This window comes from Pyxicephalus adspersus, chromosome 6 (genome assembly GCF_032062135.1).
Source record: "Pyxicephalus adspersus chromosome 6, UCB_Pads_2.0, whole genome shotgun sequence".
NCBI classification, from domain to species: domain Eukaryota; kingdom Metazoa; phylum Chordata; class Amphibia; order Anura; family Pyxicephalidae; genus Pyxicephalus; species Pyxicephalus adspersus.
Genome location: NC_092863.1, coordinates 78,700,289 through 78,725,203, shown reverse-complemented (window position 1 = coordinate 78,725,203; position 24,915 = coordinate 78,700,289). Strand labels below are relative to the sequence as shown.

Sequence of the window (24,915 nt, the reverse complement as noted above, 5' to 3'; positions counted from 1 at the left end):
TAGGTAAGCACACAGTCAATCATTTTGGATTGCTTTTCAGACTAATTTATTAACCATCTATGTTTATTATTTATTATGGAAATGGTTTAGTGATGTCTTTCCAATAGTAGCCTTTGCTTTTATATTTCCCATCATGTATTCAAATTAAATTGTCCAGAATAATTGTTGGTTTACTTTAGGCCTAATAAATAATATAAAAACACAATTGATGGTAACCGTGTTGAATTTTACTCCATACTTTGTACTTGCCTGCAAACTGCCTCTGCATCAAGGTATCTTGGATGCCTGTGGTCTATGACAATGATTTCATGATGCTTATCAAGGAAACACTCTAGGGCCGATTCAGGTGTTCTGGCTATATTACACTTATACCCAGCTCGGTCACATGCCCACCAAAAGGCATCACTCTGACTGTCTTCCTTTGCAAACACCAACAGCACCTGACAATGAGATGTTGGAGAACAATTTTTAAGCAATGTAATGGTTCACTATACACAGCCAATTGACATGACATTTGCATTTCTTCTTGCATTTTATATGATAACATTCGATAACATAACTATAGCTCTTTTGCGCTGCTATAAAACAAAAGTGTTGTTTCTTCCGTGACCTAAATAAATAGATTTTATCTCACTTCCTGTGAGACAGGAAGAAGGGACAAATTTCCCAATAGAGTATTAAAAAAGCAATTTAATGTTTATTGTTCTAAACCTTCTAATCAATATTCAAAACTAAACAAAAACATTAACATGGTAAATAATTACAATATAACTGATCATAACATGAAACTAACCAAAAAATGCATCTTACACGCTGAGTACATTTTTAGAATAAAGTGCTTGTTGATCTTTTAGGAATTGCAGTCCCTGGGTCACTTCCTGAAAGCTGAACTGAAAGATCAGTGGGCTCAAAAATGAAGCTTTACAAACAGAAAGGTATTTTATTTTTAAATCCCATTGGACTAGGTTGAAAACAGCTGTAACTTTTTTTTAATCTGGTGTTTTATCTTTGTGAATTGATCCTATTGATGTTCTCTTCCTCCAACCCTTATGTAATAAAGACTAAAAGAGGAAAAAATATTTAAAATCGGTGACCACCATTGCTTCCCCAGAAAGAAAGAATGAATGGAGCTTTAAGGCTTGATAAAAATAAATGCACTCTTGTTGTGTAATGACTAATAAGCTACACTATATTACATTTTTAATCTAGAATGTAGATATCCTTATAACTGTGGACCAAAACAGAGATCCATCCAATTCTCTATTTAATTTTGGAGCCCTTTGATGCAGTCCCATGGTGTAGAACTTTACTGACACATTCTACAAACTACCAGCTGCATTATTGATATTGCAAAGCTGGAATGCTGGAGAACCTGGATGATCCAGCAAAACTGGAATGGAATTTTTAAAAAACATTTGTTATTAGTAGGCAAATGTTTTCAGTCCTGGACCAGAACCATTCCAGGTTTGCTGGATCACCATTGTACTCCCATGATAGACTATCTTCCCTAGTCTTGGATAGATTCAATAAAGATCCATTGTGTACTCACCTATTCTTAAAAACACACTCAATACATTAAATTACACTTTATTTATCACAAGTGATTTCAAGGAATTCTGTCAAAATACAATTAAATCTGAACAGTCATGTCATGCTTCCCTAGGAAATGTAACTTTGGTCTGCTTGCTGTTATATCCCTATATTGATGGAATCTGAAATATTTACCCAGGGAATTGTGTTGCATTTTATAAAGGTATGCGTCTTTGGGATTAGGAATGGCTGCAGTTATTCAGACTCTTATAAACACAGCACTGTTCCATGACCCTGGTTTGTTGGAGAGTATTACCATAGCAACTCTGCTTTGTGACAGAATCAATAAATTCCCTGGAGTGTGACAAGAGCTGGACTTAGTGACCTGCTTTTAAACTTTTCCGCACATCGGACTGTTTTCACAATACGGATACTCTAAACATGCAATTGTCAATATGTAAAACAGGGGCAAATGTGTTTATTATAAATATGGACACATGCAGAGTATTATTCTATTCAAGCTATAAAAGACATGGCATGGATTTTTCAACTGCAACTATTATAAACACATATATTTGCCATTATATTGACCTCATAGCTATGTTTATCATGAAGTTTCCTGTCTTTCTATGGTAAGAATATAGATAAATACAAAGAATGAAAGTCTTCTTGTTAGGGTTTACCATTCTTGGATGGAACATCATATTACCATATACAACAGGACCTATTACCTCCTAAATGTTCAGGGGGCAGGTTGGAGGTGGGTAGGTGGCCTACATGTACTGCCTAATTGCAAAGGAGAAAAGTGACCTGCGTATGCTGTTCGATGGGGGTGTTTGGATCAAAGGTTTGGCTAAAAGCCATTCTCTTTCAGTTAATCTAGCTTGTAAGGGGCGGACATAGGGAGGTGCAAAGTATGTTGCTGGATGAGGGCCCTGGACTGTCTTCAGCCAAAAGTGGCCCTCAAAGGGGTCCAAGTCAGGTCACCAGGGGCTTCCAAGACAGTTCTGCACAGGGCCCACTGTTGGCTACGTCTGCCATTGCAGCTTTAGTACATCTATATTTTAGGGGTATTGGTGTTACTTTTGTCTTAGAAGGAAGCTATTTAAACATAAACAATATCTAAAGTGGGAAAGAATGATGATGAAGTAATGACCCTTTAAATTTACAGAAGAGAGCATGCTACCCTATGTACAGGCTTATTTGGTATAAAACCCCAAATGGGCCGTGGACAAATATGAAGTGCAGTACATATGGGGCGAGTATCAAAGCAAGTTGTGGTGGGAAAACTATTATTATTATTATTATTATTATTATTAATAATAATAATAATATTAATAAACAGGATTTATAGTTGTGGGGGGGGACTATTAATAATAATATTATTATGATTATTAATAATATAAATAATAATAATAAACAGGATTCAACCCATTCAATCCTTTTTACTCCTCTAGGTCTGCCATTATATGTCCCTTGCTAGAACCTTTTCCAGTAGTGAAAACTGGAGATCCAATGCTGCTGGGCAGCCCAGAAAGCAAGAATAGGGGATGTTTTCTGACACTGTATTTAATTATTTAACTGTTTTACCACTGTACCAATGAAAGGAAGGGGAGTGTTGGGGTATTGTTCTCATTCTCAATGGCTGAACTAGTTGGTAAGCAAGAGAAAGTGAGTGTGTGTTGCCAGGGAGGATGGCAATAAAGAAAAAAATGCTTTGGATTGCTTTTGCATTAAAAAGCATGGAACTGTTGTAATTTGAAAAAAAAAAAAAACGTGAAAGCCAATCTTCTTTCTACAGACAGCTTCTCTATAAAAAGTAAGCTGCAATTACCTGTATAGGATCCTGTGTTAGTCTCATAGGTCCCAGCCACAATTCTGTTGAAGAAACCTGCTAAAAGTAAAAAAAAAAAATATTTTGTCATTTTGTGTTTATTTGATATAAACAGTATAACAATAAACAAAACATGCAAAACATATCTTGTTATCCTTATAAACATAAATATGCTCATGTTTGTCATTAGGCATGTACAGACTTAAAACAAGGCTGTGGTCTATATACAGAACTATAGTGCCTTACTTACTACATTAAACCAGAGATGATGATGCCATTTGTTAAACTTAAGGAATTATACTGCACAGTAAGTAAATGGTAGGTTGGTCTAGGATTTGCTTTTTAATGCAATAAAGAAAAAAAAACATTGCTTTGTTTTTCATTTAGATCTTTACAACCTTGTATAAATATGTATATAGAATATTTGTACTGTCTAGTAAAAATTCTAATAAATGTCCTTTATTATAAAAATAAACATATATACTCTAAATTATGAAAATTAGGTGATTGTATGAAGAGATGGAGACATACAGAGAGTGGATTCCCTGAACTAATTTAGTAGTAATGTACAGTAGTTTATATGTTTGTTTAATGTGGTTGTTTAGGTCTTTATATGAAAAAAAAAACTTAGCCCATGCAAATGGCATACACTACTAACTAATACACATTTTGCTGGTGTAGGTGACTGGTAATGTCCCTAGGGCGTGTGACACTTGTAAACCCCAGTATCTGTAAAGTCTGACTTTAATGCACCAAGTATTGCAAAGAGCAAGAGGACACAGAAGTGCAGGTTCACCTTAGCTATTCTATCAAAAGGAAGCTTTGACCTTTTTCTTATAATATAGATGTATGTGACAATGGCAACTGGTCTGTGAGAGATAACTGTTAAAACACATGTGAAAGGATTGACTTATAACAGCACATTGAAATAAATGGAGGTTTATATAATCAATGATCTCCTATATATTTCTTTCCTAATACTAAAGCCTTGCTGAGCTGTAATGATTAATCCCTGTTTACTCTTGAAGGCTGTGGTAGTAGCGATAAGATATACCCACTATAGATCATAGAAAGAAGAGCTTGGTTCATAATGGGAGCTCTGTGTGAACAATGTAAAAAGATAAATAGTTTCTGTCTTGTATTTAAGCTATGTAAGCTATACCAAACACGTATATGACTTCATCAATAGGGTTTGCATCCAACAAAACCCAACCATAAACAACCTCCAAGCCAATACTTACCATATATACTCAAATAAATACTAATACAAATATAAACTGAAATACCTGCCTTTACCAGAAAAAAACTACATTGACTTGAATACAAACCTAGGTCCCAAAATGCAGCCATCACTGCTAATATTCCAAACAACAACAAAAATGCCAAAAACAAAAATAATAATGAGAATAAATATTGCCACGGTATGTTCTTATATAAAAGTTATTTAATAAGGGGAAAATATTAAAATTTCATAGGCTCAGTCTGTTTATCTTGTTTCCCCTTTTATTATGGGCCATTTGTTCTTAAATGTTTTGTGCACTATTGTTGGCAACCAGAAAATGGCACTATCTTCACGTAAAGTCACGTACAAACTCTGTCTCAGGCAGCAAGAGTTTGTTAAACTTTACATAAGGACACAGCACCACCTAGTGACCTGACTATGAACCACGCTTCTTTTTCTAATGGCATTGCAGGTCAAAAACATCTAGGCTTATACTCGAGTATTTAGGTACCTACATATCAAAAACAAGAGTGAAATTCCCAGCTGAATGTTAAGCTATATTCCCATAAATAGACAAATACAAGTCCAGATTTTAAACATTCCATGGTAACAAAACAGATTCAATTAAATCAAAATGCTTATTCTTTTGGTTAAAAATGCTTTGTTTAATGACAAGTTTTATTTAAAGCCTATTTTAAGCTTAAGCTTGTTTGTCTATAACCTTGCTACCCAACCTGCGGCCCCTGAGGGCTACACACAGCCCTTAGGCACTTACTGTGTGGCTCTTGGCTCCTGAGACCTCTTCAAAAAGTGGGCTGTGTTTTATTACCTAGGTGCTAACTCACGTGGAAGAAACCAATTATTTGAACTGAATTCCAGTACTTTAATGGCTGGGGTTGTTTCTTTAACCTGATCTTACATGTTTCTGTGTTGTCCATCACTTTTCCCCTCTTAAGTTTTATAATTGGATGTTGTTGAGAGATTGTCAAATGTAGAATTGAATGGGATGGGATAATATAATACAAAGAATTGAAGAGCCCATTGTGCAGATATGCAGGTACCTTACCACAACAGAGATGTGATTTGGCCCTAAAGAAAACTGTTTTAATTTCAGACCCACAGGCTCAACTACGGTTCCAACTACCCATATGCAATGTATTGGGGCCAGTCAGGAACACCGCATGGTTTCAAATAGCTACGCTTTTGGGCATGTGGTTGCTTTTGAGGAGGAACCACACCACAGCCACAACCAAGTAAAAATGCATTATCTGCGGTGGATAAGTGGGGAAGTAACTTGCTATGTGCCTGGGAGCAACCGGTTTTCCACTTCTGGTATGCAAGGGCTTTAAGCTGATTTATCTTACTTTGTTTAAGGAGTAAATAATACAATGAACAGAACAAAAGAGTTGGCTCAATTCATACACACAAAAGAACAGGTAGTTGGAATAATGTCCAGCATACAGAAGAAGAAAAATGCTGTTGTGCTTGAATTCATAAATGTGGAACAGGCATATACTGAGATGTAATACAATGGCCCTGATTTATTAATACTCTCCAAGACTGGAGAGGATACACTTTCATCAGTAAAGCTGGGTGACCCTGCAAACCTGGAATGGATTTGGTCCAGAATTGAAAACATTTGCTAACAATTAGCTAATTACTTTTAGAAAATCAGTTCTAGGTTTGCTGGAACACCCATCTTCTATGTCACAAGAAAACATAGAAAATAGTTATTTACAGCTTTTTATATTAATTTAAAATCCTGGGACAGGGCACCTAACAAATATTTAGAGATGAGGACGGGGTCAGGTCCCTGGAGAAGATGAATCAATGGTGATTTGTACACCTTGCAGAAAAACAGATAACTCCTGTAATTTTGGAGTTATCTGGCAAAGGTGCTGCAAATAGACACTGCTGAAACTATAAAAGGGGTGCTGAATGGAAATGCAGATAGTGCAGTGGCACATTTATTAGGTGGGGTTGTTTAGCCAGCATGGCAGCAAGAACCTAGAACAACCTGGTTAGACAAGAGCCCCATATGTGAATCTGTGCTAGAGCCAACACAACAAGTAGAGAGGCCTATGCTTTTATTATTTCATTATAGCATGGCCAGCTGGTTGCTTAGTGATCTCCTAACGATCTTTTTTTTTTTTTTTTTTTTAACATGAACTCTATGAACCCTAATGAATGAAGATTTGGTGGCTAACCGTGTTTTTCCAGAAAGATAAAATCCTTTTTTCCACTGTCCTGATAATTCCTCATTTTCTAATACAAAATAAAGGAATATTTGTACTGAAATTAATTCACACTTTTGCTGACCCCTAAAACTCATATTATATTTATCCATCACATGTGCTTTGAATTATGGCTTATTGGCAGCCGCAGATTCTTTGAAAAATGACTGTGTCTAATAAAAATTAAATTATCAATGTATTTGTTTTTACTCATAGCCTCAAATATGCCACAGCAGGCCTTAAACAGAGACTGGAAGGACTGCATTTCTGCAGGCCCCTTGCTCCCCCAACACAAATACATTTAATAAGCCAATTATGACTAATGAGTTTACCACTAAAAAAAACTTTTACCGTGGCCCCAGGCTCTGGGTGGCATGGATGGCATTGTGGTGATTTCTGGTAATTGCTGCCAGCTTGAAATACTCTGGATTAGAGTGCATACTGGGAGGATCAAACTTTTTATTCTCTGTACATTTGTTTTTTTCCAGTTTTAAAATGATAAAACAACTGCTACTTACTTATACACAATGTATATACATTTATTTTTTTATTTAACTAGGGACAACTTTAGTGCACTATATTTTAAAGACTGCACATGCTGGCCTACTGCTAACTTTGTTGATGTATCACATGTAGTGACTATTCAGAAAAGCAATTATAAAATCTCTTACAAGTTTCACACAATATAATAACTGTTGTATAGGCTGCAACTCTTAACCAGGTCAGGCCAAAAAAATAGAATTTGATTATTGCTGGTCCATCTATTAAAAAGCATTGTACAGGGAAAAGCACCCTACAGACATCTTTAAAATCAAATGATTACTTACTTACCTTCCACTTTTCTGGTATTATTTTACATACCCATTTGAGGGTTAAATATTTTCTTCATTTGTAAAAATAATATAAAATGTTTTTTAAAGAGTCATTCGCCTGCAGTTGTCACTCTAAATACTCACTCATTCCTAAACACCGAGTTAAAAGTAGCCTGGGGGGGTCCTGCTTTTAAAATGAAGGTTTACAACATTCTAACAGCTGTGAGTAGACCCTTAACTCTTTACCTGTTAACTAAAAGATTGCCATGCTGCTTAAAGTGGATGTAATTGCATTATTACACATAACAAAATATAGAAACGTTATCCTTTCTTTTACATTTAATAATAAAAAAAAGTATTAAAATGTCATTAGGCTCTAAGCAAGTAGTTATGCCATGTCTGAGATGGTTTCAGGTAGGAAAATGCAGTCTCCTACCCAGCTGTAGCAAGTCACAAGGTGATGTGTGCCCCATAATCGGGAACCCAACCAAGAACTGAACAAGCACCAGGGTTTACTTTATTGTATCATCCTATCGCAGCCCAAAAAGCCCAGCTGATGCTTATTCTGTATAATGCCTGAACAAAGATGGCCCTGCCCTATTACAAAGAAATACAGATGATGACATTGTAATGGGTAGAACTAGAATTTGTGTAGGAGGTAATAATTAAGCTTTGGATTCCCCATGCAGCGCAAAGCAGCAGTCTGACTTTAATGCATACCTCCACTCATGCAATCTCTTTATTTTACCATTTTCTGGAGTAAAAGCCTTGTGTAAGCTAAAAGTTTACATAGTTGTAGTTTACACAGGGCTAAAGACTTCTAAATGGCTGAGTGCTTTTTCAAGGGCGAGTTACATGCTTCTTCATACCCAGAAGTATTGGATATGTCTTTTGGCTCCCACATCTGAACACAGTGGTGTAAAGCAAAGATAAATAAATACTGCCTAGTGCAGTGGCATATGTAGCCAATAGTGTGCCCTTGTCCAGAACTGACTTGGGCCACCTCCCTCACCCTCACATAACTGACTTGAGTCTTCTGAGAAAGTCCCTTTTGGCTGGGGAGGGTTTGGGGCCCTTGTGTGGTTACACACTTTGCACCTCCCTGTGTCCGCCCCTGGCCTGGGGAAGTTGGAGAAGGGTAGGTTACCTGTAATGCTCAGGTATGTATCCATTTACAAGCAAATTTTAAAGGCCACTTGGACCTGTGGTGAGCCGCAGAATTCTGCTATGGGCTCAATTACTATCCCAACCTCTCCCAATCAAGTGAATTGGAAAGGCTGGGAACCATTTTTGCATGTGGCTGTGCTGTTGTTTGAATTTTGCACTGCAGCTGCATACAAATCTGTTTTCCTGCATTGTGGTTTGCTACACCTGGGTGCACTGCAGCAATTTGTTGTGCACCTGGTGGCTGCGAACCCCGTTCTACACCTTGGGTCTAAATGAACCCTGTACATTTAAAACTCTACCTCTCTTATCCATTCTATTTGGTATACACCCAACAGTGAACACAGTCAACATTACATGAGAACTTGAATGTGGTCTTAGAAGCCTGCCAACTGTAAATGTTAGGCTGACTTCTAATAAATAAAATGGTTCCTTTAAAATGGGCTGTTGTGCCAATGCGCAGGTCACATAACCAATGATGGCTATGTTATTAAAGCTCACAGAATCCTAAAATAAAATATTTTGTATTTGTATATTGCCCACAATTTAAGCCACAAGCCTCCAAATTAGGCAGCAAAATGTGCAGCTGAAACACCCCGCTCCATACAAATGTTTCTGTGCTTCACTGTACAGATCCACTTCACCCTACAATCTATTATGAAAGAGAATTATGAGCTGTTCTTTACTGACGTCAGCAGACATCTATTTTTGACCATACCTAGAACTTGGTAGATTAACTATTTGGAATTTACATCATATCAACTATTTTTTTGAATGTTGAGACAGCTCTACATGTCTATTTGATCTAGTAACATGCACAATGATAGTTCAATAGCCACGGTACCAGTAACAGATATAAAAAGAATTGCCTTGACTACATTTCAGCTTTGATGTAAACTATTCTTTCTGGTCAGATGCAGTGTGTTAATATTTTTAATTGTCAATGACAATGGCCTACTAATACACTACAATGGATCTTAAACCAGATCATTAAGGCATATAAGAAAATTTTTCAGATTCATTTTTGCAGACAGTCCCTTCTGCAACAAAATAACTTACCTACCTGTTTGCAACTTTTTTTGTCGATCTAAGGTATGCATGCCCAGATACCTGCCATGCTTCTGGGTACCAGGGAAGAATTAACTTGCGTGTCCCGGGAGTTACATTATCCTGGCCTGGACAATATAGATGGCAGAAGATACAGAATCCAGAAGAGGACTCAGTAAATGACATGCCCATCACAGAATGAGGACCGGTGTGTATACAAGTTATAAATTGCCCATAACCATTAAATCAATATGTATAATAACTAAAATTTTAAGTCAAAAACATTTAGAAATATGTGACATCAAACTAAGGAGATTTCACCATATCTTACCCTTACATCCAAACACAGACAGGCAATCTGTATTAGGAGTACTTACAGAAACACAGAGTGCTGCACTAATCTAGGATTCTTAACAAGATATCAACACTTTAATTCAGTTCAAATTGCAATACAGTACTCTTAGGCATTCTAAAGCAACTTTATTCTCCCCATTTAACATATTAAGCATTTTGAGATTTTTGTACTTCCATCAAAAATACTGTGCCTGGTAAGGAGTAGAGAGGGCTGTGTAAAACCTGATATCTAAAACTTTGGTTAGACTTTATTCCAAATTCAATAAATTATCAATTATATGATTTTTTTCCCAAAATAATAATAATTACATTGTCACCATAACCATGGAAGTGCTCCCTGGATGTGCATATGATCTCCAGAAAACCATGGATAAATGCACCTCTATTTTAATCCCTGTTTTTCAGCCTGTTAGATAATTGTATATATTTATGTCAGGTTTTCATCTTACTTCAATGAATGCACATATTATACTTTAAATGGTGTATTCCTGACAGTCATTGAGACTCTTCATTTTACACTAGTAATCATATGTAATACATTTAATAATGTTGTAATTTTGCTCATATCTTTGATTCCAGGTAATACTGCAAAGACATATTTGAATAAATTAGTAAAATAGAGGGATAAAGCAAAGCATTACATTTAAATGCATGTGGCACTATGTGTATGGAAAGCAATGAAGTATTGGTTGTAATGGGAGGTAAGGGTTACTGTATGTGATAGAATGCAAGTGATTGAAAAAAGGACTAGTCATACATTCAAAACCTTGGGCTTTGGTGATATGATTCTACTAAATGGAGGTCCGACTAAAATTTACAGATTCATAATATACCATGACCCATGATTAGGCTATGACTACATGATACATGGCTACATGATTTTTGTATGAGATGAACAGATGTACTGAATTGATTTATGAATGACTGAGTGGGAATGTTCACTGTACTTTCCTATGGAGAGAGGCACAGTGGGGTTGCCACTTACTCATCTTTCCACCATCCCATCTCCATAAAGCAAAACAGTGCTGTGTATACAGTGCTTGTTCACTTTTGTGTCAATCGAAACAATCTCGAAAGATTGTTTCCAGTGGCAATAATCTTGTATGTGTTATGCTGTAAAACTGCAAAAAAAATATATATATAAAAAAATAATAACAAAAATATAACACTAGTATCCAGTCTGATGAAGCAGTTATATGTTACAAGTTACAGATTCCATTCTTTGAACAAGGTCCTGTTTTCATAGCTTTTAATACCAATAATCAAAACCAAAGAAGGGCTAGAAACAAATAGATTCCTAAATTCCAATAAAATCATGCTTTAACATCCATGTCTAACTGTCCTAAGAAAGCTGAAACTACAGATGGGAACTCTGAATGTTTATAAATCCAGATTGTATAGAAAAATTCACACAAAAAAAACTAACTCATCTATGTGTACCTGCAGACTATGTAATGGTTCATGATCTGCAATTTCAGGAAGAGTTGTTTGATTTTTTAGAGGTTACATGGAAAGTCTAAATGGTACATTTCAATAACTGTAGCACACTGACCCAGAAAGGGTCCCCTCTCACAGACCACAGCATTCATAATCAAAGTAACATTATTGCTAGCATTTTAGCAGGAATAAAAGAGCAGTACATATATAAGAAAGCTCTTTTATTTTTACTCACAATAATCTGTGCTTCAAGGCCAGTTCCTGGAGATAAGTAAGTGGGCTATAGTTTAGTTTTCAGTATATAGGAAAATGAAAGATTCCTACCACGTCCATATATTGTGATACAAATGATGGGTTTAACTTTTGTGCTTTTTTCGATAGATGAAAGGTTTAGTGCAAGGTAACAAGTTTCCTTAGGGTAAATAATACATTTTTATAAATATGTATTTATTCACACAAACAGAGGGACAAATGATAAGGAAAAAGAAACGGGGACTTTGTTCTGAAAGAATGGCAGCCCGTCCAAATTCGGGACAGTTGGGATGAATGGGTATCAAGTAGTCACCTAGAGGTGCCTACAGTAAACAGAAAGAATTTTAATTCTTAACCTTGTCTGTAGGACAGGCAATGGAACCTTCTGATCATGCCAGTGCATACTCCAGTAGGTTAAAGAACAAAGATCATTTTTAGTGTTTGACATAAAGCATAGCCAACAAAATATGGTCCTTCTTCATCTGGTGTCCACTGGGTCACTGCGGGCACAACTAACACTTGAGAACACTGCTATTATATTAGAATACACAGCCAACAACCAACAGATCTAATGCTACCAAAGCCTTACTTAGGAAGGGCTTACTTGTTTTTACAAGGCTGTAAATTAACTGAATGAAATAGAAATTCTTAAAAGTAAAGTCTTACACTCGTCTGTCCACACTCTTACTAGATCCATGCACTGCTGCAAATGCACAATCAAAGAAGTAGGGACCCATATGAGCAATTTTGCAGTGGTAACTGGGCATTTCACTGTGGGCTGCACATTGCATTGATCTGGCAGAAGCCTGAACAGGCGAGTAAATGGTTTTATGCAGAGAGAAAAAATAAAGAACAACTTTGCAAAAGTGAAGCAAAGAAAATTGAATGAATCCAGTTTCAGATATACAGCTGGTTAACATAAGGGGCCTGGGAGATTTAGCAAATCTGGAATGGATTTCTTAAAAGTCATTTGCTAGCAAATGTTTTCAATCCCGGACCAGATCCATTCCAGGTTGCTGGATCACCCATCTTTACTGATGAAAGTGTATCCTCTCCAGCCTTGGAGAGCTTTAATAAATCATGCCCAATGTGGGAGCTAATTTCTTTAAAATATTACAAATCTACCCTAGCTCCTAATATGCACTGCTGAGATCACATAGACTAGACTGATAGCATTCCCTGCTAGCTAGCTTTGCATATTGGACACATAATTGTGCATGTTGCTGATATGCACAGAACCAGCACTCTCAAAGTTCTATGTGCTAACAAATTCAGAAATTAATCTTAGCTTTCTAAAAATTCTGTAACAATTCATGCAGAAATGCATATTGCCTATAGCAGTGGCTGTGGCCGAGGATGGTCTGAAGCCTAATGCAATGAGACATTTCTGTTCATCTGTCAAGGATTTCAAGGTTTAAGAAAAGCAGAACAAAATAAAAATCCAAGTACACCTGATTTATGAATATACACTGTGCAAAATTGTTTGTTACATTCATTAATGCCACACTTTTTTTTAATAATCATACATTTTCATGTTTTTTTTTTCTTTACGTCACACACAGCTTGGCCCAGCATGTTTACTAACACCCTGGAAATGTTCCCATCAGATACAGGAAAATTACTGAGCTCAACAGCTTATTATGTAACAAAAGCTACAATAATCAAACTTTTTTCAGTCACAGCTCACAGTAATCTTTAGCTACTTAAAAGTCGAATGCCAAAATAGGTAAAACTAAGGATGGCTAAAGACAGACACATGGCTCGCCAAGAACAATAGTCAGAAGGAAATCTATCTATCCTTGAATTACAGCAATACACCGCTCAAGTCTTTAATGTACTTCTCTCCAGTTCTATCAGATCGTGTAATAACAGCAGCAGCCCCCAGCAAACCAGGGCCCAGCATTTTCAGTATTTTACCCTGAAAGTACTTGGAAACTAACTTTGGGTAAATTACATACTTAAAATATACATAGCTCGGAGTGGTAACAAAAAGTATGTACTACAAGCTGAATAAAATAATAAACACAATATTAATTTTGAGAACCTTCTAGAGAATACAATGAAGCTTTGTCCTCAGACCCAATTCAGTTCTAAATAGAAAGCATGTAATGTAAATGTTGGAGACATTCTCTTCAATTTATTGGCTAAAAGGATAAAGGTTGTGGAAAACTACTTTGCATTTAGATCTTCTACTGGAAGTTTTGAACTGGTAGTTGATAGTTGGTTAGCTTACTCGTTTTATACCATAAAATAATCTGGATAGAACATGATAACTTGTGAGATAAGATTCAATTAACATTAATAGGTGGGATTATAGAAGGTTGCTTGGCATCCAGTGCCCTATAGAATGGTTCAGTGGGTATATGGTATTGTTTTATTTATGGCTTAAAAAAAAAAATAATTCAAAAAAAGGTTATCAATACTTTTAACAATCTGATTACTTTATTTTTTTCTTCTGAACCTTTCTGATGATAAATGAAGATCAATTGTTCACTACATAATATTGGCCAATACATATAATTTGTAAACCAGTTCATGGCTACTGTTTTCTGAATACATCCATACAAACTCTTTTGCAACCAGTCATGAATACGCTTTTATCAATCTATTTTTGCTAAACTGTTGAATGATAACCTCTGATTCTTTAAAATTCACAAAAAATAATTATTTCAAAGGACTTCATAGAGACTAGATTCAGCATCTACCATCAGAGCCACTTTATGTAGTAGACTTACCCTATAGTTTTAGAGGATGAGGTCTATGGAAAAATACTTGGCTTTTTGAACTTCCCCTTAAAGTTTAATGATGTTTCGATCTGGTGGTTAACAAGAACACTGAAAGTATTTTTTTTTTTATCTTGCTATTATAGCATTTCTGTTTGTTGAATACAGGAAAGTCCTAAAGGAACAGTGTGTCTTGGGTGCATACAGCCCCATTGTAGTGGTCCTTATTATCTTTCTTTCAAATGTCTTCTGGTAATAATGTGACATGTAGGGTCCTCTTTGCTGTTTTTTTGTAGCACCGAGCAGTCCTGAATGATGCAGAGAGTGATGACATAATGACGTCAGCATTGTTCTCTGCAATATTATACTGTGAGTGCAAGGTAAAATGATGACAGGTAGTTTTGGGTTACACCAAAATAATCCATCCTAGAACAGGACTGGTGGAAGACAGCACTGGACAGGCGATATGTATTGTGGCGAGAGATGCTTGTTATTTAAAGAATACCTTTACTAATTAAAAAAAATGGAATTAGGCTTGTGACCTTCAAATCACTTGATTGTTAATCAGCCTTGAAGTGCAATCACCATATAAAATTACACATAATGACATACCATTTCAGATACCATTAACATATCACAACAGACTTTGGGGATAAAAACATTCTTTGGTATTCTCCAAACATTAGCCGGCCAATTTTTAAAAATCGGGTAAAAGATAACTTATCAGACCATTTCACTTACCTTCCTTTAGTATATTGAGCTCATACAAGTTATATGTCATTGTGTGTTAGGCTACGTACACGCGTCAGATGATCGTCGTCCGTTAATAACCTCAGGGCTGATATTGGACGAGATTCTGGCATGTGTACAGCGCTCGTTGTTCCAAAAACCATCCTGGTGGATCCATGAACAACAAAAGATCGTAATGAAAGTTAAGGGCACAGTGGGTCGCCGCTCCTTCATTACCTCTCCCCTCTCCATAAAGCAGAACGGGCTGTATGTACAGCACTCGTTCATGCATCGTGCAGTCTTTTGTTACAATTATTGCACGTGTGTAAACAAAAGTATTTGCAAGATGGCCGCCCTAGAAAGCTCTTGATTTACATGTATTGTTCTGCAATTCTAATGTTGTTCTGAAGGCTTTAAAATTTGTAATGTTCAATATCTATTTTGTGTAACTGAAGGCTAAACTTTTTTTGGATAGTGTAGAGAAAGTTTACAAAGAAAAGGAAAAATCCGACCTATAATATTTTTCAATTTGACCCTTTAGAACTCACTTTTCTCTTCATTTTCTGTCCCGGTGACAGTGGTAGACAAATTCTAATGTTAGATCTCCCCAACAGAAGGAAAGAACAATCTGGGAAAAAATGTTTGGCTAAAATTATACTTTAAAGCTTAACTCAAGAAAATAAAACTTCAGATGCATTGGGGCTACCCTGCATTACAAGGGTTTAATGCTCATTGAGGTCTAAGTGGGAGGTTTGCAGGAATTTTATTTTACTTATTCCCATGCTTTCCCAGGTTCCTCTTCTATGTAACCGATCCCCTGTGCCTTCCTATGCAATGGTTATTCCTACAATGTATGACCAGCAGCCCTACATTGTAAAATGCCTAGCTCACCCAGGCTGGAGCACCCGGTGCAACAAGAGTGCACCGACCGCCAGCGTAGCAAGGGATAAGTTAATGAAATCGCCTTGGTATGTCCTCCTAAACATAAAAAAAACATTTCACCTTTGCTAGTTAGCCCTACTACAAGCTTGTTTATGTCACTGTGATGAAATAAAGTTATTGTTTTTGAGACTTTCTCCACTTTAATATCATTTTTTCATTTGCCAATTATGCTGCTTACTACTGCATGAACAGACCACAGATTACATCAAACTTTGCTCAAGCGGTATGACTGACCATTTTAATGATCAGTATGAATGCTTAAAAGACAATTTCATAAACCGGAACACCCATGGGAACCTATGCAATTGCCTTTCTAATGAATAATGAATTGTTATGTAAAATGTAATTACTATTGTGTCCCAGCAGTGTAGTAATTTAACTTTCTTAGTATCCACTATGACCGCATGTTCAGCAGCTCAGAAAAAGAAATAAAATGCTTCTTGTTTCCAAGGGAACCACTCACAATATAATGCGTGCTACACAAAGACGTTACGCGACATTCCATGGCAACCACACCGAGCCAATCAGATTTATTATCTCAGACAATGAAACAATGCCCTGGTAATGAGAAACATTTACCTTGTGCAGCATTTGTTTCTTATATGGCCTATGTACCAAATAACTTTCTATATTCTACTTTCTTATTAAAGGCAACATGGCTCCTTTACAAGCATTTATATAAATAGTGGCACATACAGACAACAGCAGGCCTCTGTGTAAAATTAACTAGTAGAGGCCCCCCACCCAGTCTCTTTTTTATATGTCCCTCTCTTTTTTCCTCTTTTTTGCCATTCTTCTCTCTCTTTCTCTCTATATCTCTCTACCACCCCTCTCTCTTTTCTCTCTTCTGCAACAACCCCCCCAATCTCTATCTTTATTTATTTTTTTGTCTTCTCTCTTTTTGACATCCTTTTCTCACTTTCTCTTTCCCTTTCTACCCCCATCCTTCCCTTTTTCCTCTCTTCTGCCCCTACAACAACCCCCCACCCCAATCTCTATCTCTCTCTCTTCTGTTTATTTCCACTATCCAGGCAAGGACCATGCAAGCTTTTATATATATATATATATATATATATATATATATATTAACCCAAGCAAACAACTGGAACTCATCTTAGCCTAATTTCTGAATGTTTGCAACTTAGTATGGCAATTTGAGAATATATTGAAGAAAAACCTATCATGTGAATGTGGTATTAGGTAAATAGTAATGAAAACTTGCCTTGTATGCCCTAATAGGTCTATTTAAAATGCAATCATTCTGACTTTCAGTGAAACATTCCCTGGTGGAAAATGAATTACTGCCACATTAAACACATGTATCGGGAAGATTTTTTTTACCAGGGAATGTTTCAGTGAATGTCAGATTCATTGCTTTATAAAAAGACCCTAAGTGAACTGGTTTACAAAATGTATTACATGATTTGCCATGTATGTAGGAAGCAATTTATTTTTTCATAGTGTAGTGACTGCCATGTGATACATTAATTTACATTTAGTTTCTTTGCATTCATTCTATCTTGCTAAAAACCCACCATACCATACCTGGATAGTATGGCACTGGATGCCAAGGGCCTTCTATAACCCAACTTATCCATGTTAATCAAATCCATGAAGTTATTATGTTCTATCCATATTATTTACTGGCACTGAAAGTGTTTATAATGCATTTTTTGCAGTCATTTCACCATTTCATGGCCATGTATTGGAATCAATAAGAAAAGGCACCAATATAGTAAAAAAAATACTGCGTTCTTTACCATCTGTGTATCTCTATGGATCTACCAGCCAGAGCAACAGTAAAGACATGATGATCACATAATTATATTTATCTGGTGATGATGGCTAAATGGAGACCATTCCTACCATGTGGTACCAAGGTCTCAGCTGTAAATGCATTTTGATTCCTTTAGAATAAATGCAATATACAAATGTAGACATTATTATTATCTGTAGAGGTTAGGTTTAGCTTTATTGACATAGCCATTGACTGACATATTAAAACTGATTTGGTGATCTCTTACAATTGTTGGAAAATAGTCCAGCTAGTGAATTTGGCAAAGGTAAAATTGATTGTTGCTGACAAGAGAAATGGTGGTATTTTATCTAGGTCAGTAAAATCACTGCGCTCAGTTCTAATGTTGATAAAAGGACGGAGGGGATATTTTATAAAATGTCTTGAAAACATGGTAATATCAGCCTCTATAGTTAAACCCATGAGATGGCTGAAACGTGTTAGAAAATTTTGGTAGTCTGACCTGGGTTTCCTAAAGCCATTCTTTAGAACTGTACAAAACAATTTAAATACATATAACAAATCTTTATAAAATACTTGTCAATGTAGCTGAATATTTCAACAAATCTTTACAGCATTCTATGGTGCCAGATACCAAATAGAAACAGAATACTCTATCAACAAATGTAGTCTTTACCCTCACTGTTCTGCCAGAGGTAAATGATAAAGGCTAATAGTAAACTCCTATAAGTGTCAGCACGCTGTCTGCTTTATGTACAGACCACCAAAAATGAAATAGAAATATATATTAACTTAAGGTCATGTAAAAAAAAAATGTTCGAAGTTGGACAGAATAAGGGAAAAATAGGAAAAATAATATCACAGGTTTTTATTTTTTAGGTTTCCTACTGCCCCTTACACTGCTGTCTTGGCCCACGTGTTCCATTAAGGTACATATAAAACATATGGAGCAGTTTTCTCTTTTTAAGTGATCAGGGAGCACTTTGTATATCTATTATAGGTGACTGTCAGAAATATAATGCTATGAAAAATACCCCAGTGGGAAAATAAGACCACAATTTTTTCTTTCCACAAAAAGAAATAGAATGATACCACAAAGAATACAGAAATGAGCATTCTTGGCATTTATTAGCTTCCTCAAACTATTTTGCCAGAGGTAATTTTGGGCATACATTGTGGTAAAAATAAATTATCAGAGCAAGTGGGTGTGTGGAATTACTATTATTATCAATATTAGGCAGTATTTATATAGCAACAACATATTACACAGCACTGTACATTAAATAGCAATTCAATTGCAAACGACAGACAGATAAAGCCAGCAAAACAGGAGGAAGTGAGGAGCCTGCCCAGAAGATCTTACAATCTAAGAGATGAGGGGATTATCACACTAAAGAAGATATGGAAAGATGGGTAAGTAGTTAGGGTTTTAGGAGACAGAAGAAGATGGGAAGGCAAGTTTAAAAAGATGGGTTACGGGTGCTCTTTTAAATGAGCAGAAGGTAGGAACAAGCATATTAGGATGTGAGGGACCATTCCAGAGAGTTGGGGCAGCTCTAGAAAAGTCTTGGAGCCATGCGTGTGACGAGGTTATGAATGAGGAAGTCATTAGTAGGTCATTGGAGGACGGAAGAGAGTGGATAGGGGAGTATTTTTTTTATCAGGTCAGATAGGAAAGTGGGACAAGAACTGAATTTGATTCTAAGGTGAAATGGAAGCCAATGAAGAGAACTACAGAGAGAGGCAGCAGAAGAGAAGCGGTGGGAAGGATGGATGAGTCTGGCTGCAGCATTCATAATAGATGAGAGAGTCAGGTTAGCGGAATACCAGAAAGGAGAATGTTACAGAAGTCCAGACGATAGATTTTGCGTAGGTGAAAGTGACAGGACCTGGAAATGTTCTGAATATGGGGGTAAAGGATAGGGCAGAATCTAAGGTGACGCTAAAACAATGTGCCTAAGGGGATACCATCTTTGTTACCCCAGGATCTAACCCATACTATCCTATACACAAAAAAGGCATAATCTCATCCTATGGAAGAAGTGGTCCTGACATAAGATTCTCCACCAGTAAATGTCAGATTCAATGCTTTATAATTACATTCTAAATGCCTGCATGCCTTTATCATCATGATCATATTGATTTACATATGTGTAGTAATGCCCTCTAGCGGGTATTTTCATGTCCCAGAATACAATCAGCTAAAACACTGTTGCTGTAAAATTACTACCGAATAGTAAACTGCAGACTGTTTTGTTTTTCAGGCCGTGCGTCATCTTAGCTAAAATGGTTTTGCTTGGGGTCATACCCAGATTTTTCTAATTACTATTGACAGAAATGAAAGATGCAGAGTTTTTCAAGAACAGCTCGTAAACTGTAAAATCAGTTTTTACAATCTGCTAGCACTTATTGTCAGTACGTTGACGCTAGGCGGGTTTTTGCTCCATTTTTGTTTGATCTGACTAGCGGATATCACTATAAAAATACCTGCTAGGATCACTGCAAAGTAGAAAACATTTCTGAAAAGGCAAATTCACAAAATAAACCAAAGATTCAATAAGGATTATTAAAAAATAAAAATGACTGAATCCTAACATTCATTTGGGTTTCTATTACTCTGCCATCTAATTGTGCTCCACCACTAAACATCACAAAATATATCTATATTGGTCAGAGGTCCTTTTGGATAAAATCATTAGTAGGCATGAATCTGTGCCCTGTTCCCGTTACACAAATGCTGCAAGCACAGATAATAATCATATGACATATCCTACGGTGACAACTATAAATGGCTATTTGTTCTTTCAATCTGTTTTTCATACATGCTTCACACCAAAAGTCCTGAAATAGAAGTATACAAAATAGCTTCAGGCCATTTCACGAGAGTGCTAAATCAAATTGAGTAACTTTGCTACTTTATAATTTAGGCAAATTACTACACTGGTTTATGAGCTTTAAAGTGGAACTCCAGCCAGCAATTAAATGATCTCACTTTACTATTCACAGTCAGTACACCCTAGCTAGCACATCCAGGTATTACATTTGTAACTAAAGTTCTGCTTTAAATTTTAAGCCTTAAGGTACATTGTTAAATAAATGATGCAAAGACTAATGTATTCATAGGTCATAAATTTGAATGATCAGGGAAGTGTTTACGGAATGTTTTCACAGTTTTCAGTAAACACCAGGGCAGCATGGTGGCTCAGTGGTTAGCACTGTGGCCTTTTCAGCGCTAGGTCCCAGTTTCCAATCTCAACCACGACAATATCTGCATGGAGTCTGTATGTTCTCCCAGTGCCTGCGTGGGTTTCCTCCAGGTACTCCAGTTTCCTCCCACATTCCAAAAAACATGCAGTTAGGTTAATTCGCTTCCCTCCAAAGTTGGACTGTATTAAAGACACGACTATGGTAGGGACATTAGATTGTGAGCTCCTTTGAGGGACAGCTAGTGACATGACTATGGACTTTGTACAGCGCTGCATAATATGATGGTGCTATATAAATACTGTGTAATAATAAACATTAACACTGTATTTTATTTCAACAAAACCTACAAAAATATTAGGAGAAACAAGCACACAATTATATAGAAGCAAAATGTTTAAAAAACAAAATAGTTCTCACTTTGAAGTGTTTGGTTTTTCAATCAATCCATGTAGAGGCTGCTGTTGTAGTTTACTATTTCTGACTGAACCCTATAAAGCAACATAGTAGCAGCAATATCAGCTTCTTGTCAATAAGAAAACTTTATGTCCCAAGATTCATTGCATTGTGTTTTATCGATGTGGGTATTAACACTTGTAGTCTCAATTAGGTACAGCTCAATGGGGTGGCAACAAATGAAGACATTCTGTATAAAGCATGATTTGTAGCCACAGGCGTTAAGGATATGCAGTCCTCTACAAAGAACAAAAAGTATTTATCGGGAATAATTGAACAAATATATTTAGAACAGCATGAATGGAATAAATGTTTTATTAGGACATAATGACACTTTAAATCACTTATCAGCTCCAGATACAGTCTTTTAGTTATTATGCCGAACCTCTATTAACAAATCATGGCATACAATTGTTCAGAGACCAGGCAGTAAGTACATCTAATGTGCCTGATAGCCTTGTTTCACAGACGTCATTTCACTTGACAAGAAAGCTTGTCACATGAGTAATTCATGCATAAAACAAGTTTTGTGAATGACCTTTTATCAAATAAATTGCATTAAATGAGCATTAGCTCTTGGTATGCATCCGTTCTTCTTAGAAATTACATATTTAAAAGGCAAATCCACACAAAACTAATATTTCGGCTTGACAGGGTTGCTGTCAACTTTATTTGCATGCGTTTTTTTCATTTATCTCTTGGAAATACTAGAATCAAGATTTTCTATATGAATTTCCACATTCCACCCTAGTTCTGCGGTCATTAAAAAAGTCAAGAACCATGTTAAGTTCAATTAACTTTCCACATAATCCAAAACATACAAAAAATGGTCAATCAAAAAATGTAAAAAGAAAGAAATGTGCACTACTACTTCTTAAAATGATGTGGAGATCTACGAGAGGAACCACAGTGCACCCCGGAGGCAAGAATGATGTCACTTCCAGAAATGTCCAAAAAGGACCTCCATGGTTGCAGGGTATAGTTCTGCTTTAACTTGTATTGCTATATATATATATATATATATATATATATATAAATACGGTATGTATATATCAAATAGTTATCCTTTAACTGTTCTATATATCTTTTGTTTTGGTTTACTTTTAGTATTTTAAAAGAAGTTGTATTGGAAAGGTTTTTGTTATTTTTTACCTTTGTACAATAGGTATCACAATTACCTGTATAAGAGTTATTAGATTGCTCGGGGCTGCAGTCATCTGTTTTGTATGTCCATGTCTTAACGCTGACAGAAACACAAGCCTTGTGCTTTATTACCTAATGTGTCACATGGGGATTTTGTTGACAGCACACAAATACTGCAGCAGATGTATTTTGACTGTTTTCAGTGTCATATCCGCTAAGATTTACGTCACTACGTAAGTGTCTTCTAAATAAAAAGGTACTCTGGGGAGATGCTGGTAGTACTCGAGTCTCCTGTATATTGGCCCCGAAGGGATCTTCTGTTGGGATCTTCCTGTTGTATTCCCATAGGAACAAAGCTTTTCTCTCTGGATCATTTTTTTGTAAACCTCTCTACACTTGCAGCTGCTGCAGTCTGCAGTCAAAACATTTATTTTTTGTTCTGCATTAATGTCTATTAGCCACCTCCACTGCACATGAAGCAAACACATTTTAAATATGCTTCTTTTTGTGGGTAGTTTTGTGCTTTTGATGTGTTTTTATGCATTTTATTATTTTAAGGTTTTCATTTTTTTTTAATGTTTTAATTAAGATTCACCCACTTTTACACATTTTCCACATTGGATGCAAACTGTGCGGATCAACTTTTACTAATGATTCATACAAATGATCCAAATCATTTATAAAAGGACCCCCATATGTTTTCAAAACTGGGAAGATTTCTGTAATCAGTGTGTGGTTGCATATTTGACAAATAATTAAAACATATTTATTGCAGAACTATAGTGAAACGGTAAAAAGTTGCAAGCAGGCAGGCTTTATTGCAGAACAGACATGCTATGGTTCATGTGCAATAAATTAAAAAAACAATACCCGCCTATTCAAGTATTGTGGTTCCATACCCACATTGTATTTCTTTGGCACAGTGGTCCCCTTTATCAAGCTTTGTTGATTTGATAAAGGAGACAATTGAACTCTGAAAACTTATTGTAGGTTTGGAACCACTGTAAAAAAAATTCCAAGGAACTGTATGCTGACAATTTTGCCATTTGTATTAACATTCCTGTCATAATTCCTACTATCCACTACTCCATTAGAGAGTTTTCCCCTCACTTTTTATCTCAAAACCCCAAGCACCATCCAGTGCCGGTGCCATCCAAGTGCCAACCTATGCCAATGATCGTGGGAGCCACTTATGATTCAAAGATCTACAGACAGAAAGGTGCAATTGCATTCTGATTATATCAGTACAAAACCAACTGTTGGCTTATTGTTGGCATCACCAGAGTGTGATAATGCCTCCCTTATTTGACGTCCAGCCTGGGTGGCAGCCATTGCTCCCATTACAGAAGAAAACATAGACACCCAGGGACAGAAATTGTGTTAATCACTGGATTTATTGCATTGCAAATAATAAAACAAAATCCTAAAAAAAAAGTATCATCAATACATCTAAGGGCCGATTAGCTGCGATATAATATTTGTCTTAGGTTTAGCTAAGCTTTAAATGTTACTAGTTAGTAACGTATTAGATTAAAAATTTTGGTTAGATTAAGACTTAAATGTCAAGGATTCACTTTCAAAGTCAAAAGTAAATTCACAAAAGCATAATTACCTACAGTCCATAGCTTTGTCCCATCTTGTATTAAAAAAGGCAGAGACTACTGTTGATTATCTTGAATATGAAGTTTAATACCTTTTACCAGTTCACATAAAAGATGCCTTGGAACTAGAAATAGTTCAGAAGTGTGCAACGTAATTGATAATAGACACAGAGAATCTTAGATACGTAGTAAGACCAATGCAACTGATGGCTGGGGTATAACCACCTTATGTAAATAAATATTTACATAAGGTAAAATGAATGGAAAACTGTTCACTGTAAGCTTACCACAACTGTAACTGGATGAGAAGTTGTTTATTCTTCAACTTTTTAACCACCTTGCAGTTAAGCCCGACCTTCGCTCGGGCAAAAAAAAACTGCAAGGATGGTTAAGCCCGAGATTTTGTACATCCATACTTACCTGGTCCCCCTGTGCTCATCCAGCGTCGTCCTCCATCGATCATCGTCCGCCGATC

At 36.2% G+C, this 24,915-nt stretch overlaps 1 protein-coding gene across 2 annotated transcripts in view; it reads right to left on the bottom strand.

Annotated features, from left to right (window-relative positions):
• Nucleotides 1–24,915, bottom strand: part of PDE8B (phosphodiesterase 8B) — a 100,815-nt gene that overhangs the window by 30,543 nt on the left and 45,357 nt on the right. For both annotated transcript variants that reach the window (XM_072416302.1, XM_072416301.1), the window contains exons 2-3: nucleotides 3,365–3,424; nucleotides 250–440 (exon numbers count right to left, since the gene is read on the bottom strand). In XM_072416302.1, the coding sequence (XP_072272403.1) occupies nucleotides 250–440; nucleotides 3,365–3,424 (251 nt within the window). The remainder of the gene's footprint in view (nucleotides 1–249; nucleotides 441–3,364; nucleotides 3,425–24,915) is intronic.